Below are 14,681 nucleotides of genomic sequence, written 5' to 3' on the forward strand. Positions count from 1 at the left end.
TGTAATATCTCCATCTTAATACATATTTGTTAGATGTACTTTTATGTAAATGTATATTAGCTATTTTTAATCAATCAAATGTTATAACTTTTGTAAAGGTTTTGTATAAACCAAATGCAGAAAAAAAAAGACGACAATGCAACACTAGCAGAAAGTAATGTCATGTCCTCTGGTAACCCTGTATGTTGAGCCTTTATGTAACAGACACCACATACCTGCACAAAATTACAACTAATCGCCCATTAAGGCACATGCATAAGAGCAACACACAGGTCCAACACCAGCAACATGCATTCTGCCATGTTACTCACAGACCCTGAAAGCGACGAGTGCTGGCCATCTCCTCAGTGCATGGTGTAACACGACAATGCGTATGTTACCCCATAATGAATGACCCCACTTTCAAGTAGTGCGATGGTAAATCACGTCATACCACAATTGTTGTAAAATGCATGGCGTTGGAAAAGGCAACACATCCATTATTATTATTTTTTATTTATTTGCATTTATTAAGCGTACATCGGCCCTTGGGCATCGTGGCGCTGCTACAGGATAATTTGCTTGGGCGAACAACAGATCGAATACAGTTACACGTGTGGTTTACAGCAGTTTCATTTATGCAGCGTGAATACAATTCATTACATTTCCCATTTAATTACATTTCATTTATGCAATGCAGGTATAGGCTTCAGTTAGAACATTCGGACAGGGTGTGTGTATGAGTCATTAGTTAGTGGAAGAGTTGGGTTTTAAGAGCTTTGCGCAACATATTTGCCCTTGCATGCAACTCGTGATAACCACCGTTACCATGGCTAATTGGGTCCATGACAGGATTACCCTTGGTAATTTAGGGTTTAACCCCAAATTCCTAAAAAGGTCCGGCACCTCTTGCTCACTGTGCTTAGAGAGTCACAGCTTCACCTCATTGATGCAGGGTCCAAAATGGAGGCGAGTTGGGAGCTATTTAGCTCCTGCTTCTAGCAGAGTAGAGCCTGGTTAGCTTGAAACCAACCTCTGCCAGGAGCTACTTTGGCTCCTAGGGGCAACTGGTGGCTTCCAAATATGTAAAGGTGACATTAACTGAGTATTTGAGAATATTAATAAAAAAGAATGAGAACATTTCTAATATACATTTAAACAAAACGGTTCATACAAAATGGACAAATACTTAAAAAGAGCATCTCTAGTAACTCCAGGGTCCCCCGCAGTAGCTCCTGCCTAAAGGGAGATGCCAGACACCCGAGGAGCTGGTTTTAGCTCCTGCTTATCGAATTGAACCCTGCTGATGAGGCCTGAATAGGCTCAAACGCGTGTCTCGGGTTGCTATTTGTACTCTTGTTCAGAGAAGGATTGCCTAGCAGTTCGGTGCTGGGCTGCCGAAGTGAGTGGAACCAGACTGATATGCAAAGGGTTATTTCTCCTCTTTGAAAGGTACAGGCAATTAAAACGTGGTTGTAGAACCTCTTGAGTGGTTAACTTCCCATAAAACAGTTTATTTGGTCATGTTTGTAGCTTTTTCATTCATAGGCAGTATAGTTTAAGACTGTTCAGATATTAATTGGGAGAGAGTTCCAGAGCCGACAAGGAGGCACATGGCAAGCCCTTTTTTTTTTTAAAAAAGGAAAGCACTTCCAGCTTTAACAGGGAAGATGATTGGAGAGTGTATGGTGGATTAGGAATCTTCAATATGGATTGCAGGAATAGAAGGTAATCACAGTGAATGGCTTTAAAAGTAATGCACAAAGACTTGCAGGCTATTCTGTAGTATCCTGGGAGTCAGTATAGAGATTGAAGGGCATTAAAAATGTTGTCTCTCAAGTCCAGGTTAAGAAGTGTACAAACAGGAGGGTTCTGAACTAACTGTACTCTTGCAATCACGTACACCAGGCACCCCAAATGAAGACGGTTGGCGTAATTATTGCAGTATATTTTATTGAGAAGGCCAGGAATGGCAGAATTCCTACACAGGCTCTTCTGTGACCAAGGGCACTTTGGGTTACTCCTCAGTGATCTGGTGCACCCATGACAATACCGACGACATTCTGGGATGAAGGGGCGGTGAAAGGTGAATAGGAAGCGCTAGGTTTGGGGGTACGAATGATGGCTTTTGTTCCTGGGTAGAGCAGGTGACAGGAAGCATCCAAGAATTGCTGGCAAGAATAAGAATACTTGAGATTTTAGGACATGATAAATTGAAGGATCTTAAAAGGAAGGCACAGGGGAGAGATACAGGTCAAGGGGAAGATGAGGGAGCAAATATCTTTGCAGAACCTCAAAAACCAATGTGTGGTTGAAAGAGAAAGTATTTAGAGAAATCCACTGGATACAGTCTTTGACGAAGGACATAGCCAAGTTTAAAGCTTGATAAAGGATGCCTAGCGCCACAAAAAGTGAGACTACAAGATATTGTGGTCGACTAGATCAAAGGTCTAGTAGGATTAATGCTGCGTCTTTGTCCTGGTCCCTGATGATTTTTAGATCGTTTCATATAGAGTAACGCATTCTGTGTTAGGCCAGGGTTTGAAACCTACTTGGGTGTCATGTGACAGAAATCCTAAAAATAACATTTAAAAAAAGAAAATGAAGACTCTAATAGGACTCATGTAAGTGTATGTAGGATGGGACATCTCCCCTTTGCATCAGTTGCTAGTACAATTCTGTCAAGAAGTGATACAATTGATCTTTTGCAGTGGTCGTAGTTGGACTGAGGCATTTTGTGATTTTACACCAAAACATTGCTGCAGACCATTCAATATCACCTATCAAGTTTCAAGCAAAGAAAAATATTCCCGGCCCATGTTTTAAGAAAAGAAGGTTAAAGTAGCATAATGTTACCTACTTGTACAGCGATGCCAGTAGTCTCCAGGTCACCCTTTCTTGCTGGAGCAGCCACAGGATGCTGGCTGTTTTTGAAAACTTTAGATGGGCTGAAGGCACGCGTTTCACAATTTTCTCGAGTATTTCCACCTGATACAAATAAAATAAGACAGTTCCTTTTGTCAATCCATTGCTTCCGTTTAGCTTTTTGAAAAAAAGTCCATCCTTCTTTAAATATTGTAAAAAGAATCGGTATGTCGCATTCACGCTCGGGGAAGGGCGCTCAGCCAATGGGGTGGTTGGAAAAGCAGGAGCGAATACACTGTCTACCGCCTGCTTTTTCCAGCCAACCAAGGCCCTTCCCCGGGTAGCACCATATTGATTGTGGAGATGCAACAGGGTGCCTTCCCGGATGCCTCCCAACATCACCCCCCTTCTGTCCCCCAAAGACATCCAAACTCTTTCCCACACCCCACTCAGCTGCTAGACCGAAGCTTTGTTCTTCTGTCCCAGCACTCGTCCTGCCCGCTGCCATGGGAATGGGACCAAGTCCCTTTTTGCGTTTCCAGTACGCACAAAGGCCATCTCCCGAATAGAAAAAAAGATTAACTGTTTGCACCCCAGAGTGCGAATAGCTAGTAACCCCCTTATTGAGGGAGGGGGCAGGAGGAGTGTACATGGTTCTCCCATCGTTCCTCCAAACCCCCCACCCCCCGAGAGACAGGGGCGATTGCTAGAACCGCTTGAGAATCATGTACCACCCAAGTATGCAAAGTCGACTGTTTAACAAAATATTCCTTTGGGTCATTCACACCTGATTCATGCTGGAATGGAAGAGAGTAATGTGATGATTTACTGGATGTACTCTGTCGTCACTTCTCAATGAGGGGGGGAGCCCCTCCCCATAAGGCCAGGGAGGTGAGGCTGCTCCCCGACAGTCCCCTGGGGGGTGGTATAGTGCGGGAGGATCTCATGGGGAGGGACTCCCCCCTCCAGGGATGAGTACGAACATATAGGGTGCAGGTCTTGTAACATCAGCACACCCCACACACTAACCTCTCTTTTCTCAAATGACCTCTTTGTAGAGAGCAAACCTATGCACTGTTATCAATAGAGAACTATAGGGAACTTGAAGTTGAGTGCTATGACGAGGAAGAGTTCAGGAAACATGAAGATCACTTGCCGCACAGGTGCTATTACGAGGTGGCCCCATGCCAGTATCAAAAACAAAACTTGAAAGGAGGTGAAGGACGTGTACAAGAGCCAATGGGTACCGGCTACATTGTTTAGAAACTAAAGATGGACAATGACTCCAGCCGAGACAGAGCAGCTGTGGAAACGCTCAGGTACAGGACTTTCAAAACCGCTTGTGAGACGGAGAAGAACGAGCACAGATGATGCTGCATAGCCACTGCAGCCTTTCTTCTCTGGTGCCACAGGAGCCGTTCCGAAAGCTAGAAGGAAGCTGAACTGCGCAGAGAGAATCCCAAAGAAGCGGAGCTGCAGAGAGCCAGACTACACTGCTGTCACAGATGTGGAGAGAACCATGTAAAAACCGAGCCACACAGAGGGAAAATGCACAATCATAGATGCAGAGAGAGGCCTGAAGCAGCAGAGAGGCAAACCCTTGTCCCTGGAAGCCACCAGCAACATACCCACATCCCTATGAAGGTAAAGGGAGGTACGGGAGACCCGGAGGGGACTTGGGGTTAGAAGTTAGGCAGACATTAAAAACTCTCCCTTAGCTTAATAGATAGGACACCCAGATTGGCTCTTATGTGCCTCAGACCTACCTGAAAGCTCCTTTGCGTCAGTGGATGGGCTAATCCGTCTGACCACCAAGGAAGGGTCAAGGACCCATACCCAAGAAGAAAAAGGTAACAGGGTCAGTAAGCCTAACCAAGAGATTAATACAAGTCCTCTTCCTTGTGGTAGTAAACCAAGTAGGTCGAATCCAAGAAGAGAAACCTGGGTCGAGGACTACAGAGAGACACAAGTCATCTTCCTCATGGCAGTACTTGGCAAGTTAGTGAGCCAGGTCTGCAGAGTCAAAGAAGAAGAACCTGTGTCTTGGAAACAACCACAGTTGGAACCGTATATGGTATTGAACAAAGGAAACACTGGAGTGTCCAGATTAAGGGAATCGTCCCCCCTGGGTCTAGTGGGACTGGCACGTTGTAATGAGAAGTATAAGGAGGAGGGGGTCATACTCCTGATATTAAGTGTGTGAAGCAAGAAGAAGGTTCCAGCTAGGGAAGGGAGTCATCCCCCCTGGCCATTCAAAAGTTCTCTGAACACTTATTAGTCCAATTCCAGGGGGGAATGACTCTCTTGCCCTGATTGACTACAAAGTGTTAAAATACATTTTCAATCAGGACAAGAGTGTAATTCGCCCTGGTTTCACATTGTTTGAACTTTGCTGTGTTAAATATACTCCAACTGGGGCAGGGGATGGGCGCTTAGTGGAGTCATTCCCCCTGGTGAGAACTATTGAAATTCCTGAAGTGAACTTTAAGCACAAATCCAGGAAACGGGAGCCATTCTCCTTGGCAACAAACAGTTTAGCTTCATCTACAGAACTAGGGATTTTGACACAGGACGGTGAACGCTTAAGTTAAACTGACATTCCGACAGATCCTTTTCAGTTTTTAGTTCTCTTTTCACAAAGTATTTGTGAACCACCATGTCACCTTTGTATCAGTGGGTTTTCATCCCGTTTAATTAATGCAAGGGTGCAGAAGGAGATTGTTTTATTCTGAAGGCTGGAAGTAGACGTAACTCACATAAAATGTTCTCTCTTCTTGTGTGCTACCAGCAATCATGTTTTTAATCCGCACAAACAGAGTTGATTGATAGGTTATTTATAATGCGCGCCTATACACAAGTGTTTCAAGGCACAACCAGGTAGGAAGTGGAACTGGCGAGATCAAGACCAACAATCTTATTAGGCCTACTATAATTTAGATTGTGCAAGTGCGCAGACAAGAAGGGGGATTGTGCGGGTGGGGGGCAGAAGGGCAACCAGTGGAACAGAGCCCTGGGTTAAGTGCAAGGAAGGCAGGGCCTCCAAGGGGAACATGCCCCGGAAGTGCAAGGAAGGCCAGGTGGCAATGCAGGAGGGCCAGAAGGCAAGAGCTAGGGACTGGGCAGGGAGGGCTAGTGGGGCAGGTGTCCTATATGGCTCAGAGGAGCACCAGACAGCCAGTCAACATAACCGAGCAGGAGGAAGGGAAGGATTGTAGAGGGAAGGCAGAGAGAAAAGGAGGTGGTGAAAGGTTACCAGGGAGAGGCAGAGAGAAGGAAGAGGAGAAAAGGAAGGTCTTGAGAAGTTTCCAGAACTTAAGGAGGTACGGCTCAAAGCAAAGTGGCAGGGAGGCCATTCCAGAGGGAGGCAGCTGCAGAGGAAAGATCTACCACCCAGTCACTTCTTGGCGGTGCGACTCACCCGCATAGAATTGGAAGTAGACGAGCAGAGGGCTCTGGAAGGAAGGTACTTAGGAAGAGAGCGTTGGCAAAAGTACTGGCCCTAGCCCCAGAAGGCCTTGTGGATGATGCAGAAGGTCTTGAACTTGTCACTTGCTGCCACTGGGAGCCAGTGGGGGGTGATTTTAGAGCCGGAGAGATACAGTCCCTAGGCATGAGGCCAGGAATAAGTCTTCCAGTCCTGTTTTGGATGAGTCCCAGGGGGCAAAAGAGTTGGGTAGATTGAGAAAGGGGCTGTTGCAACAGTCAAGCCTAGAGCGAACCAGGGCTCTAGAGACAGTGAGCTTCTGGGGGGGTGTGAAAAGGTAGAATACCTCTGAGGAGGTGCAGTTGGAAAATGGGACTTTTTAGAGATGTGTGGAGAGAGTCGAAGATGGCCGAGGTTTATTACCGCACAACAGGGTTAGGGCACAGGGCCAAGGGAGGACTGCCAGAGTGAAGGGAGGGGGAGAGCAGGTGCAGGGGTCCCAATGAGAAGGATATCTGTGTCATTGGCATTAAGGCAGATATCATTAGAGGCAAGGGCACGGAATAGTATTTTAAGTGCTTATGATGGCTGCTTCTTAAAGCTGCTGTGAGTGTAAGGACGTTGTTTTATCTATAGTGAACTATTTGGATTATGTATGGTATATTAGTTCAACATTTTTAAAGTCGGTTTGATGAATCCGTTGACATGTATTAAGATTTTAACACACCCTTTTATTTTGAGTATTTTAAAATGCTATGTATACTAGAATTAGTAATGTTGCTTCAGTTACATTATGATTATTAGAGTGGGGGGTGGCAGCTGCTGGCGTCCGGGGGCAGTGGTGAGAAGGGGTATTGTCTTTTTTCTGTTTGGCATGAATGTACCGTAGTCACGTGCTGACAGGCAGCTGTTTTTTCTCCTACTGAAAATCAATAAAGAAAGATGAAACAAATGTTACTTCACATTTGTTGTTCTTTTTCTGTTTTCATATGCGCTTTAACAGGAGTGTAGATGTCTGAATAAAGTTTGATTGACTGAGTTATTACTCTTAGAAACCATCCATACTTGCTCCGAAAGGGGCAACGTCAGGGTGGAACATGCAGCTAACATACAGCTAGAAAGTCAGTGCTTCCAAAAGAGGCTGCTACAAGTGGCAGTAGCCAGTTGGAGGAAAGCACTATACCGCAATGTTGGATGGCTTTTAATGTAAAGAACAACTTGATTACCAGGTTCTGATGGATATGTTTTCTTTCCCACAGATTCCTCACCTTGTGAAATATCCTCCAGGTGCAAGTCTGGCAACACAAATATCTTTGGCAAGAACTAACAAAATATGGCCCCACAGGTTGTAATCGGTGATGTGGTATACCTATTACTTATGCACACCTCATTTTCTCTGAGCAAGGAAAACAAAAGTTTTACACAAAACTGTTTCAAAGTAAAGGATCACTACTATCTGAGTATCAATGCGCAATTCCAGATGGTGTCCTGATTTTGTCTGTCTGTTCAAACTAACATCTTACATGCATATACTCTTCTTGGTGGTATGGCTGAGAAAACCACCTTGGCAGTGGGGAAAAGCCCCTTCACTGCATTCATCAACCTCTTCAGTTGATGGAACAAACGTGAACAAGCCACATAATCCAAATGCATGCTGCCGTACTGTACTACGACAACATGAACAGCTTCGAAACTGGCCACTTCTCTGCAAAGTGCACGCATAACGCCACAACTGCGGACATCGACAGCGCACCACAATACCTCCACTCCTTCCAAACCAAAATCGCCATCAAAGTGTCTTTCCTGGGCATACCTGTGCAGATCTACCACAAAGGCATCACCCAAAATCAACACAGAGCGTCTCTCCAGGTCAGCCCACCACACTACACAGAGTACTGAAAAACAGTATTACTGCCTCTTCCTGTGAACCACACCCTCCGTAACCGATTGGATAATCTCCAAAGTCCCATTCCCAGTGGCCAGCGTGCTGAGCAGCACAGAATTTGGCACGTGTGCTTCCCCCAAGTACGGTGAGGGTGGTGCCCCAGTAAAGCAGCAGCAGTCCTTCCCTTTAAACTATTTTTTGTCCAGAAGTACTTCATTGGGTACTGTTAAATAGTCACACACGCATCCACCAATCACAGCCAAGACTTCAGCATCTAACATTGTCAGTTCTGTACAACACTTCATATGTATCGTTACACATTCAGACTGCAAGTGTCGTGTGATTCGAAAGCACCTCCAGTAGACAGTTCAATAAAACTATCCAAGATTTGTGCATCCACATTCATACACACGCTCTCACCCTTCCTGTCCCTAGCCCAAGAGCAGCAGTATTCCCCCCCCCCCTCACCTGAGGAACAGGAGTTCCCTACTCTGCAGGAGCAGTGCCTAGGATCCCCAGCTGGAAGGTAAGCCCTCGGGCTGCACAGCGCATTTGTGCATCCCTGGAAAACCTTCCCTGAAGTTGCGGCGGGACGCCGTGTCATTGCAGCGCAATTCAGCTGCTTTCATCCCAACTCGATCCTGGCGTGTATTCTGCCAGATGCACCCATTTTGCTTTGTGTGACCCACAAGCTGAATGCCAGCCACCATTCGTCACCACGAGTTGTGGCAATTCAAAAATGGCCGCCCGCACGACGCAAGGTGCATCCTCCTCCATTTCTACCTGATGACCTCTATTTGCGCCCTGCTTGGTCCTTCTGGTGCTTTTGTGCACTAGTCACGAGCCGGCCCACCACAACGAAGGCTCACACAGACAAAGGCTCTCACCCTGCCTGTCACGAGCCTGTCACTTGCCGTCGGCCAGAACCCCTGCCTGACTATGCTTAATCCACATGCATGGCCACGGTAACGTTATAACCCCCACAAGTGACATTAATGTATTATCACGCTGATTCTGCTAATATTTACTGTTATGTATATGCCTATATATTATATCTATCAACTAATGAAGCTCACTTGGTCTCCTAAGTACCCATGAGCCATAAGTGCTCTCGGTCTTAGGTATTGCACATCTCCGTATCTCACCTTATATATCTTTGCGGTGCTCATTCCTAAATGTATTAATGGCTCGGGTACCTAGCTGCCTCAATTTGTCCTGCCTGGCGAATATACTACTTTGATTTTATTATTAATGACCTCATTGAGACCGGATCTAGGACCCTCCTTACTTGCTTAGCCCAACTATGGCATTTCTGCCTATTGGTGAGATGTACTCTACCTACTGTCCTAATGTGTCTAGCCATTGCCCACTGCACCGGAGCGCCACTGTGTATTATACTCTTTTGCATTTTAGCCAAATTGTGTCTTTTGAATTTAGGCGCTACCCTCACTGCATTTTAGTCAAATTGTGTCTTTTGAATCTAGGTGCTACCTTCATTGGATTTTAGCCAAAATGTGTCTTTTGAATCTAGGTGCTACCTTCATTGCATTTTAGTCAAATTGTGTCTTTTGAATTTAGGCGCTACCCTCACTGCATTTTAGCCAAATTGTGTCTTTTGAATCTAGGTGCTACCTTCATTGCGTTTTAGCCAAATTGTGTCTTTTGAATCTAGGTGCTACCTTCATTGCATTTTAGCCAAATTGTGTCTTTTGAATTTAGGTGCTACCCTCACTGCATTTTAGTCAAATTGTGTCTTTTGAATCTAGGTGCTACCTTCATTGCATTTTAGCCAAATTGTGTCTTTTGAATTTAGGCGCTACCCTCACTGCATTTTAGTCAAATTGTGTCTTTTGAATCTAGGTGCTACCCTCACTGCATTTTAGTCAAATTGTATCTTTTGAATCTAGGTGCTACCCTCTCTGCATTTTAGTCAAATTGTATCCTTTGAATTTAGGTGCTACCCTCACTTTAAATATTTGCTACAAACTATTTAGCATGTGTCCCTTGAATACTAGCCTGTTCGCCCGCCTCCTGCTCTTCTTATATACCGTGGCACTGCTCATCAAGTCAGCCCAATCACCTATCAATATGTACTCGACTATGAGCAATATTAAGTCGCCTGGTAGCGGCTCCTCCACATAGTGGCGACCTACAGCCATGGCTGCCCACCAGCCTCCCCCGCTCCACTTCTGATAGGAATTCAGGACTCAGAGCCAGACTAACTAAAATTTATGAGCCCCTCGCCCGCTCTATGCCCACCTCACAGAGACTCAGGACCACAACTGCCCGGCCTAGCCTACCTACCCTTAAACCTAACTTATCCCAGAACCCCAACTTCACACCTCAAATCACAACTACTAAAACTACAGCGAGCCCCCAAATTAAGGGAGCCCTAATCAATGCTAGATCGCTAGTAGCTCACGCAACAGAAATTGCAGACTTGATCCTCAAAGAAGACCTCAACCTCCTTGCCGTTACAGAGACCTGGCTACATCCGGCAGCAGGCCCAATGCTCATGCTTGCAATCCCAGATAATTACACTATCCTGAGACACGACCGACCCAACTCCAGAGGAGGCGGCATTGCTATCATACACAAATGCAGCCTTACCATGAGAACTGTAACCACTATAAATTTCCTATCCTGCAAATGACTCTGTTAAAGTCCCTCTTACCAATTCCCAAACTCTCAACATACACCTGATCTATCGTCCTCCAGGCCCAATAGGAACCTGCGATGAAGATATCAATACTATATTATCTAGTAACCTCAAACGCTCCACCCAAGTACTCACCCTTGGGGGATTTCAACATGGGCTATAACGACCTAGATGAGCAAAGTGCCAATACTACACTCAGTACCCGACAACCTTGACAAAATAGTAGATGACGCGAGGTGATCCCACTACTTTGGAAGACGGTTGAAATCTGAAGGGAGCCGCGGGGGTGGGGCATTTATACCGCCACGTCCTATTGGGGCATGCTTGAGTGTCGAAGTTTTCCTATGGGAAAACGGCTTTAGAAGTGTACCAAGGGTTCCCAGTCTGACGACGGGGAATATTCCAAGCATGTGAATACATGAAAGATCCAATGCTGGAGAAATCAATACTACATTATCTAGTAACCTCAAAAGCTCCACCCAAGTACTCACCCTTGGGGGATTTCAACATGGGCTCCAACGACCTAGATGACCCAAGTGCCAATACTACACTCAGTACCCTTACCGATCTAGGATTTACCCAAAGATGTATGGAACCTACTCATATCAAAGGCAGAATACTCGACTGGGTGGCAGACTACAAATTGTCTAGCCAACATCATCCGACATCTTACCATTAGCCTAGACCGACCACGACTTGGTATCGTTCATGCTCTCCACCATCCGACCCCCACCTTTACCTATTAGTAGGGCCCCATCTACACTCACAAGAAATAAGAAGAGTATCACTGTGGAGAGACTCATCCCGAACTTACTCCCCACACTTAACACTCCCCGACAACCTGGACCCGGAGACCTTGGTTGAAGAATATAATAAAATCATGTCCACTTCGCTGGATTTAATCGCTCCCCTCAAAATTAGCCCAAGTAAGCCCAACATCTGAACAAATGGAACACACCATTACTCAAAAATTTAAGACAGCAAAGAAGAAACTGTGAAGCCACTTGGAAAAAACACCCTTCAGTACTTAAACTTAAACTAACCAAACTAGCAGCCCGCTACAAAAAAGAAATCTACCTTGCTAAACGATCTTCCTCCGACTCCCGCATAGCCCAAGCAAGATCCAATATGAAGGAACTATTCTCCATCCTGAAAGTAGTAGAAACCCCCATTGCACCACCAGATACCTGGACTAAAGATAAAAACTGGTGCTCAGAAATTCAAAAGGCGTTAGCTAACAAGATTGCTACGCTACAAAGTAAAATTTCCTGCAAAAAAGCCTCCCTGAATGACCCTCCCTCCTCCAAATCACCTGAGAAGCCTACGTTAAGGGAAACTACCCACTTTAATTTCTCTAAAGTCACCACACTTGAAGTAGAAAAAATCATCCTGTCACTAAAACCATCCAACTGTCAGGGCGATCTGTGCCCTGCACAGCTCATTAAAGATGCGGCATGGGAGGCCACCAGGGGGCGCACAGGCAATGGCAGCCTGAACACACCGCTCCCGCCGTAACTGGGCCACGCAGAGGGATTGAGCCCCCCCCCCCCCCCGTGATCCCCCCACGGGAAATTCACGGTCCACGGAACCCGTGAACCTCGGGTGCCCCCTGGGGCAAAAGAGCAGCATCTGGGAACCCCCGAGTGCCCGAGAACGAGCTCTGCGGCCCGAAGGGAGGAGCCCCGGAGAGCCCCAGGCAGCGTCCCAGCCATCGTGAGAGGAGGTGGCGCACGCTGGCAGCCTGGTTTCGTGGGGGCGCGCGACCCCCTCTCCACCCCGAACGCAGAGCGCGCCGGCGCCCCGGCAGAAGACCCGCCGGCAACACTCCTGCAGCATCCGAAAAAGGAGCCGTCGCGGAGGGGAAGTCCCCCGTTGAGGAGCCGGACGAGACGCGGGCCGCGACCCGCTTAAGGAAAGGCGGCCCGCCCGCGCTCCCGGATTCGGAGCCGAGGTAGGTGGGGGGAGCCTACCCCAGCCCCCACGCAACCCTAAAGGACTCCGGGGGACCAGTCGCGGGGCGCATCGGACGGCGCGGAGGGGCGAGTTGCCCCCACCCCCCCCCCCTGTCGAGCCCCCCCACACAAAAAAAGCAAGGAAGTCGAGGGGGAAAAACATCCCCAGTCCATTCGGAGGAGAGTACCCTCACCAGTGAGCCTCCAACAGACCGCTATTGGACATCATTAACCGCTCCCCCCCCACCCTAAGAACTGCTGACCAGAGACAGAGGACACAAGGGGGGGAAGGGGTGAGAGGCCCCCACCGGAGGTCTGGTGGGGCGAGTGCCCGCCCACGAGAGGCCCCCCTAAAGGGCCACACCAGAAGGAAAGAGAGCGCGCTCCCCGACCGGGCTCTGCCCCCAGCCCCCAGGGGTGCTTCAGCAGAGGGGAGCAGTAGGAGGACTGAATGAGTTGGCGCCATACCCTCCAGGAATACCGCTACCAAGTCACCAGCAGGGAGAACAGCGACCCGGGCCGACGGACCGACATGGCCCATTCCGAGACCCCACCCCTGCCCGCCCTTACCATGGAAAAGGGCTTTGCCTCGGTCTTGCAGGAGATTAGGGACATGCGGGCAGACATTGCCCAAAAAATGGAAAACATGGACCGCAGAGTGGACAAAGTCGAGGATAGACTGTCACAACTAGAGTCCAACCAGTCCTCAACAGCGACCCAGGAGTTGGACACGGCTCTGAGACTAACGGCCCTGGAAAAGAGAGACGAGGAGAGGGCAAGACAAATGGATGACTTTGAAAACAGAGAACGGAGGAACAACCTCAGATTTTTTGGGGTGCCGGAGTCGGAAGGGGAGACGGAAAGAGATTTGACCCGGGTGGTGAGGGACATCATCGCCCTCCTCTTCGTGGACGAGATGACAGCCGAACCGACGTTTGATCGGATCCATAGAGCGGGGGGAAGAGCCGGGGGCCCCCGGTCTATTCTGGTCCGCTTCCACTACTACACTGAAAAAGCGAAGGTCCTGGAGGAGGCCAGGAAATCCCGAGAGATAACCTACAACAACGCACAGGTGGCCATTTTCCAGGACCTCTCATCATACACGCTGGCCAAACGTAGGATGTGCCGCCCGCTGACCCAGATGCTGAAAACGAAGGGGGTGCGCTACAGATGGGGGTACCCCTTTTCCCTCACGTTTGAATACGAAGGCCAACGAGTGAACCTGATTACAGAGGAAGACATAAGGGGAGCCATACAGGAATATGCAACGGACCCGATCCCGCGGAGGGAACCCTCCGGGTTCGCCGCGGATGAAGCCAGTGCGCGCCGATCACGAGGAGAGAGGAGAAAAAAGACAGGCCCACGGAAATTTAAAAAATTTAACCCACCGTCCCCATCGACGGACAGGAATGACACGGAACCGGGCCAGGGTGGAGCGAGCCTGTCGGATCTGGGGGAGGAAGGGTGCTGAGGCATCTCACGGCAGGCGACATCAGCCTCGGGGGATCTGTGTAAAGATTTCACCATGGGGACTCGCCATCTGATCCGGCCCGAGGACAGGCTGAACTCCAGGACCAGGGGGTCCGAATTTATATGGATCCTCCCGGAACAGCAAGTATGAGAGTTACACTGAGGGGGGGGCTGGGGGGGCTCACGGAGGAGCGAATTTGGTTATTCACCCAGCAGGAGGCGGTAGGCTGGTGGTCCGGCCGGTTACCAATAATGGTAGAACTGTCTGGCTGGACGCCGGGGAGGGGGGTAGGGGGGTAGGGGGTTGGTTGATATGGTTACGTTCATAAAGGGGACCAGGGGTCAGTTGGGGAAAGGTTTCAGGACCACCTGGGGGGGAGGGGGGGAAGGGAAACGGGGGATCAGAGGATAACACGAAAAGAGCCGGACAAGGATAGTGCCACGAGT

At 48.2% G+C, this 14,681-nt stretch overlaps 1 protein-coding gene across 2 annotated transcripts in view; it reads right to left on the reverse strand.

Moving 5' to 3' along the window:
• NUP107 (nucleoporin 107) overlaps nt 1-14,681 on the reverse strand; it is a 790,450-nt gene that overhangs the window by 529,663 nt on the left and 246,106 nt on the right. For both annotated transcript variants that reach the window (XM_069629720.1, XM_069629721.1), the window contains one exon: nt 2,840-2,967. In XM_069629720.1, coding sequence (XP_069485821.1) covers nt 2,840-2,967 — 128 coding nt within the window. The remainder of the gene's footprint in view (nt 1-2,839; nt 2,968-14,681) is intronic.

The sequence above is a fragment of the Ambystoma mexicanum genome, chromosome 12 (assembly GCF_040938575.1).
Source record: "Ambystoma mexicanum isolate Mex_15411 chromosome 12, UKY_AmexF1_1, whole genome shotgun sequence".
NCBI classification, from domain to species: domain Eukaryota; kingdom Metazoa; phylum Chordata; class Amphibia; order Caudata; family Ambystomatidae; genus Ambystoma; species Ambystoma mexicanum.